The sequence below is a fragment of the Arachis hypogaea genome, chromosome 19 (genome assembly GCF_003086295.3).
Source record: "Arachis hypogaea cultivar Tifrunner chromosome 19, arahy.Tifrunner.gnm2.J5K5, whole genome shotgun sequence".
NCBI lineage: Eukaryota > Viridiplantae > Streptophyta > Magnoliopsida > Fabales > Fabaceae > Arachis > Arachis hypogaea.
This window is the reverse complement of record NC_092054.1, coordinates 34,024-41,206: the sequence shown is the minus strand read 5'-3', so window position 1 is coordinate 41,206 and position 7,183 is coordinate 34,024. Positions and strand designations below refer to the sequence as shown.

Below are 7,183 nucleotides of genomic sequence, written 5' to 3'. Positions count from 1 at the left end.
TTAGGTGTGTCCAAGTGTGTCCGAAGAAGAATTCTTGCTTTTTATTAAGACACGGTTGAACATAGCAGACACGCGTGTCCGACGAGTGTCAGTGAGTATCGTGTCCAAAATGTGTCCGACACGTGAACACGTTAACTTAGTAAAGTGTCCGTAATTTATATGATCAGAGTTTTGCATTATATAAAACAAGACCAATAATGAAAAAATAGTATTAATCTAATTTTTAATGAAAAAGTGATAATTAACTATACAATAATACTAGAAATCCTCATCTTTTAATTAGTCTTTTGTTATATAAATTTAAAAAAAAAATTAAAACAAACATATCCAATAAATATCATATTTGATACATTTTTTTCAAATTTTAAAATACAAATTTAACAATACTAAATATTAGGTAAATTTAAATTTAATTAAAAATAGAAAAATTAAAACAAATCCCAAAACATACGTTGCTACCTTAATTTTGTTTTTATTTTTAGTGTATTTTTTTATAGATAAATTTAAATATGTAAAATATAATAATATACTTTTATTTACTTTTCTTCTTATTGAATGTTTTTTTTCCTTCTTTGATTTAGAATTTTAGAAGAATGTAGTTTAATTTAATTGCAGAGATATCAACAATTTAATACTGTGTAACATATTGATTTATCAAAGTAATACGTGTATTTATATATAAATACATAATGATTGATTTTAGTGGTTAATTTTAGTAAACAAATAACATTTTTTATTTTTCAAAGATTAATAACTTGTACATCAAAAATGAAAACAAAAATTGACCCAACTAATGAACAATTACTTGCCCAGCACTTCAACCTATGGCAGTACGGCACGCCCCAACAGCTTCCACTCTTTCAACTTTCAGTTTGGCTAAATTTATTAAATTCTGCTAAGGTGGGTTTAGTTGGTGTCTCTGGACATTAAATATATGGACACGGTGTCACATGTCCATCATTTGTTTGTTGAGACACAGATTTTTTATAGACATGATGGTACACAAATATACACAAAATACATATTTTTAGTGTTTCTCCTTTAAGTTGAGACATTAAATCACAACTTATAAGACATAAAATTTTATATTTTTATCCCGACTATGTTCCTAATTAATCTAACCCTAATCCCCCTTTTTTCCTCTTATTATCTTCTCTATTCTGTGTTTCTAACCCCAAAATCTTTTCAACCTCCACGTCCCTTCCTCCATCCTCCCTCTTCCATGGATGTGTCTCTCCTCCACACCACTGCCATAGCCATAGCCATTGCCTCTCCTCTCTTTCTCATCTCCTTCTCTCTTTCTCTCTTCGCATCGCCACACCCATCACTCTATTTCTCCCCCCATTGTTGTGTCCCTCCACACCGCTGCCGCAAGCCGCCACCACTGACGCCCCTTCTTTCTTCTTCCTCCTCTTTTCTCTTTTTCTCTTCACATAGTCGCGCCCATCACCACCATTTCATCATCTTCGATCAGATTTATTCGTCTACACTCATCAGGTGTTGCTCAGATCTGTTCGTCTCTACTATTACTTGAATCAATTTCATTAAGAAAGGCGACAAAAAATTAAAAAAGTCCAAAATAGTGGTTGACCATTCTTGAGATCTGTCTGTCTCACATTCGTTCTCTTTTTTATTTATTTCAACTTGTTTCAATTTCTTTTAATGAAAAAATTGAATTGCTGAGCTGATGAATAAATGAAAGTTGAAGATAGTATTTTGCGACAAAGCTAAAAAATTGCAGGTGGCGGTGGTGGTGGTAGAAAGCTATAGTGGCGGGAGCGTTAGTATTGGTGGTAGATGATGGTAGATAACTAATAAGAATAAAATGGACATTTAAATTAAATTGTTGTGTTTTGTACACTATTTTCAAACACGTTAAAAATTTTATGTCTATTTGTGTCCATATCTTTTATATAGTTGTGTTTGTGTTCATCTATTTTGAAGACAGTAACCAAACAGAGCACGGTCGTATTCTGTGTTAGTCACTATTAAGTCTGATTTTTTTTTGTCTTTTATTAGTACATTTTAGTGATTGTTTTGTAATTCCACTAATAGCTACAAGACAAAATGTAAACATGCTATTGGACCGTATGTGACATAGCAGTGTGCAAGCAAAATTGGCTGGTATAGGTGAAAACTTTCCAATAATATATATTCTCAATAAAATTTGTAGACATTAAATTTTGTTTTGGAAGTGGACCATACCTACAACCTCGACTTCAGAGTAACCCATCGAGCATATATCGGGCTGACGAGGAAATCTCGTTAAAACCAAAAGAGACGAGAATCCCGCACCACTAAAGCTCGTATTCAAAATCATAGTTAACTTCCCTAAGAATCCGAACACTACCTCTGCAAACTGTTGCAGATACCAACTTCACTCATCTATATAATAAGGCGAGCTACCCTCACAACACAGACTGGAAAAAATACTACGAATGCTATCTATTATGGAGAACAGCTACAATCTCACCACAATAACGTATTTTCTTATTTTTCTCCTTCTAAAGAAAATTACTGACTTGAGCGTCGAAATCTTTCTTGGAAGTTCCACGCCGCAATCCAAGTTCCGGGGATAACTCTTCACTAATCATAAAAGCTCATGGAGCAGCGCATCGCCGAGCTATAACTCAGAAGAATATCCTTTAATAGAACATTTGGCGCCCACCGTGGGGACCGATTTATCTAACCCCACCATCTCCTCTACACTATTTTTATCTTTTTTACGCAGGATTACCAATCCTCGTGTATGGCGGATAACGGGGTCCAACAACCCACACAAGTCGACCTTATGGCTCAGATTGCCAAGCTACAAGCTGAGGTTCGGAGGATAGCCAAATGGTCGTCCAAAAATCAGAACGACAAGCATGGCGAAGGAAACCCCAGTGGGAACAGTGCGAAATCGCGGGAAGCAGAACCCCACGAAATCACCCCACCAAAAGAAAGGCTGACCATAGACAACCCCTTCTCAGAAAGCATTGTCAAACTCCAAATGCCGAAGAATTTCGTACTGCCAACCGATCTTAAGCCATACCAAGGGTTCAGCGACCCCCGCGTCCACGTTAAGAAATTTCAATCTATGATGTTTTTTAATGGTGCCTCTGAACCTATATTTTGTCGAGCATTTGCTACTTTCTTAGACGGTGCTGCATTACTTTAGTTTTCTAAGTTGCCTGCAGGTTCTATATCTTCTTTCGAGGAATTGGCGCGATCTTTCATTGATTACTTTGCTGCATCAAAGATATACGTACACGAGTCAGACTACCTAAGTACCATTAAGCAAGGCCAGCATGAGAGTTTAAAGGATTACATGACGTAATTTGCCAATGCGACCATGGAAATTCCCGATCTAAACCCAGAGGTCCACCTGCATGCCTTTAAGAGCGGCCTCAGACCTGGCAAGTTCCAAGAAATAATAGCTGTAACTAAACCGAGAACATTGGAAGAATTTCGAGAAAAAACCACAGGTCAGATGGAAATCAAGGAGCTCAGAGAATCTCGGAGAGCCAACAAATAGCTACCTCGTCGGGAGAAGGAGAGGCACCCTAAGACACCAAACCACAAAGACCACAAGAAATCTTTCAAGCTGACACCAAAGTACGATGCGACACACAATTCAATACTAGAAGGGAAGATATCATCAAAGAGATACTAAACGCGAAGATCATCAAACCTTCAAGTAGAGCAGGTTCATATCAAGATCAAAGTTACGTTGACAAATCAAAGCATTGTGCTTTCCACTAAAAATTTGGCCACACCACTGATGAATGTGTGATCGCGAAAGATATTTTAGAAAGATTGGCCAAAAAAAGCCATCTGGACAAATATGTAAGCGGACGAATACAACAAGGTCAACAAAGTTCAACCAATATATAGTCCGAGAAAAACCCGAACATCACCGAGAAGGCTAAACACCAACCCCCACCAACAAGGGGGTTATTAATTGTATTTCAAGAGGGTTCGCAGGCGGCGGGCATACGAGCTCGGCAAGAAAAAGAAGCTACCGAGCAATGCTAATGATCTAAGGAACAGCGGAAGTCGTCCAACCACCGAACATGTCCACCATAGCCTTCGAGCAATCTGACTACCAAGCAAAAGCCACCAATCTAGACGATCCAGTGGTCATTTCCATCCAAGCGGGAGACCTCCTAGTTAAGAAAGTCCTACTTGACCCGGGCAGCAGTGCTGATATCCTATTCTACTCTACTGTCCAGAAGATGAAGCTAAGTGACAAAATAATGCAACCTTCCTCGGGAGAATTGGTAGGATTCTCAGAAAAACGAGTACCTATTCTCAGGAGCATATGGATGAAAGTAACATTGGGTGACTACCCTCTATCAACAACAAAGGACGTGCAGTTCTTGGTGGTGGACTGCCCTAGTCCTTATAATGTCATTCTTGGTAGACCTTTTTTGAATTCTTTTGGTGCTATCATATCTACTGTTCACCTTTGTGCTAAGTTTCAGGTACAGGACAACCAAGTAGCCATTATACACTCTGATCAGAGAGAGTAATGAATCCATATTTTACGATAATTTTTTGTTAGAATTGAGTGGATTTTATCATACAAACCTACACTTATTCCATTAAATAGCATGCTTTTGAGCTTTCCTCCTAAATTGTGCTTGATTATGAAAACATGCTCTTTTATGCCTAATTTGACCTATTTTATGCCATTTGCCTTCCATTCGATACCTTGATGTTGTTTGTGAGTAATTTCAGAGGTATAAGATAGGAATGGCTTGGTGAGAATGGAAAAGGATCATGCAAGGAGGAGGAAGCATGAAGAAACAAAGGAGAAGAGCAAAGCGATGTGTGCGTGCGCACAGCACCTTGTGCGTACGCACAGGTAGCAAAGCAAAGCAAAGTGTGTGAGTGCACAACATCTTGTGCGTCGCATCATCATCCAAAGCATTGCGAAGTGTGCGTGCGCACAGCCTCTTGTGCGTACACACAACCTGAGATTTCGGCCAAGTGTGCGTGTGCACACGTCTGTGCGTACGCACAGGTGCCCGCACATGCTTTCATTAAAAACGCATGTGACTCACGTTTTTGAGGGATTGGAGGCCTAATTCTGATGGCCATAGCTCATATTGGAGGGGGCAAACATAGTAGAAGGATAGCATGTCATTAGGGTAGTTTTTAGATAGTAGTAGGAGGCTTTAGTTTAGTTTTTCTTTAAGTTTTCTCTCAACACCATTAGGGTTTTACATTTCAAGTGCCATTTCCAATTTTGATCTTGGATTTTTGCTAGCCTCCATTGTAAGTATTTCTTAATTACTACTTTTTATAGTTACAATTTTGATCTCTTTCTTGTAGTTAAAGTCATATAATTAATACATATACTTTTTGCAATTTTGATCTCTTGTTGATGATTTTGATGATTGATGATTGTTATATGCTTGGTTGAGTTACTATTGTTGCTTTTGATCATTTGTTGCTCATAGTTTCAAGCATTTTCTCAATTTTGTCATGATTTATGTTTATGCCCACCAAGTGTTTGTGGAAATGTCAATTTTGATTATGGGCTAAATTTCCACCTCTTGGCTTGGAAAAAATGAGCATATGGGTTCCTAGAGTTGGAATGTCCAACATTTAGTAATAATTTTTGGATTGTTAATTGTTCTTGTTTCCACTAACGCTAACTTGTTGCTAAGGCGATTAGCAAGTGAGTTAGGATTTGTGGATTAAGAATAACTATGCTCACTTGACCTACTCTCCGATGTAAGGGTTAACTAAGTGAGATTAATCCATTACAATTGTCATAGTTGTGGTTGCAACAAGGTAAGGACCCTTAGCTTATCCCAAGCCAAGATTCTATTTATGCTTTGAATCACACACACACATACATACATCAATCACTTTTATATCTTATTTGTTCATATTACATAGCTAGTTCTTTAATTCCTTTATTAGTACATTACTTGCAATTTTGAATGTTCTTTTATTCCTTTAATTGTTTATCTCTTCATTGAAAATCTTGTTATCTTCACAACCGAAATTGCGCACTCATTAATCACTGGTCCTTGGGAGACGACCTGGGAATTCAAACTCCCGGTTTATATTGGTTTTAATTGTGATAATTTGTCCTTCTAAACTTTGATTGAGAGGATCGATTGTCAATTCGGACTATGCTATCAACGGAATCGTTTTGTCTATATTCCGAATTGGCATAATCCTCTCCACCAGAGAGGCTCGGCATTGTTACAACGAAAGCCTTAAAATCAAATTAGAAAATGCTCCAAGAATCGAGCTTTCGAGAAATACATTCAACATGGCAAATATTTCAAACATAGCAGACCTTGACCCCAGAGAAGATCTTCAAGACAGACCCTCACCAATAGACAATCTTAAAAAGATAACATTAGACAATAATGACAATCATTTTACTTACATAAGCCGCTCTCTCCTTGCAGGAAACAAAGAAAACATCATCAACATACTCCGAAAAAACGTTGACCTCTTCACATAGACTCCAGCAGACATGCCTGACATCGATCCGAGCTACATATGCCATACATTACAAATTGACCCAAAAATCCGACCTATATCACAAAGAAAAAGAAACATGGGCGACAAAAAAAGGTCAGTATGCCTGGAGGAAACTCGGAAACTATTGCACGCAGGATTCATAAAAGACCTGCGTTTTACAACGTGGCTGTCCAACGTTGTAATGGTAAGGAAAGCCTCAGGTAAATGGCGAATGTGTGTAGACTTTACTAATTTAAATAAAGCATGTCTAAAAGATGCTTACCCTCTCCCATGTAATGATAAACTTGTAGATAATGCCTCGTGTTATAATATTTTAAGTTTCCTAGACGCATATTCAGACTATAACTAAATCCTAATTCATCCCAAGGACGAATACAAAGCAGCTTTTATTACTGAATTAGTAAATTTTATTGTTATAAGGTTATGTCTTTTGGCTTAAAGAATGCAGGTGTCATTTATCAATGACTCATGGACAAAGTTTTCAACAAACAAATAAAAAAGAATCTCGAGGTCTACTTTGACGACATGGTGGTAAAAACAGAACGAGACCGAAATCATAGAGTTGACCTAGAAGAAGTCTTCAAGTAATAAAGACAACATAACATGAGGTTTAACCCTAAAAAATGTGTCTTTGGAGTTAAAAGCGACAAATTTCTCGATTTCATGCTCACATCAAGGAGCATTAAGGCAA

The 7,183-nt window shown here is 37.4% G+C and overlaps 1 protein-coding gene across 1 annotated transcript; it reads left to right on the top strand.

Annotated features, from left to right (window-relative positions):
- Positions 1 to 4,055: 4,055 nt before the first annotated feature.
- On the top strand, positions 4,056 to 4,514 carry LOC140181851 (uncharacterized). Its single transcript, XM_072227389.1, has one exon. It carries the CDS (start codon positions 4,056 to 4,058, stop codon positions 4,512 to 4,514), a length of 459 nt encoding a protein of 152 aa, XP_072083490.1.
- The last annotated feature ends 2,669 nt before the right edge of the window (positions 4,515 to 7,183 follow it).

Coding starts and splice junctions, on each gene's coding strand:
- LOC140181851 (XM_072227389.1), top strand. CDS start 4,056: ATGTCCACCATAGCCTTCGAGCAATCTGACTACCAAGCAAAAGCCACC.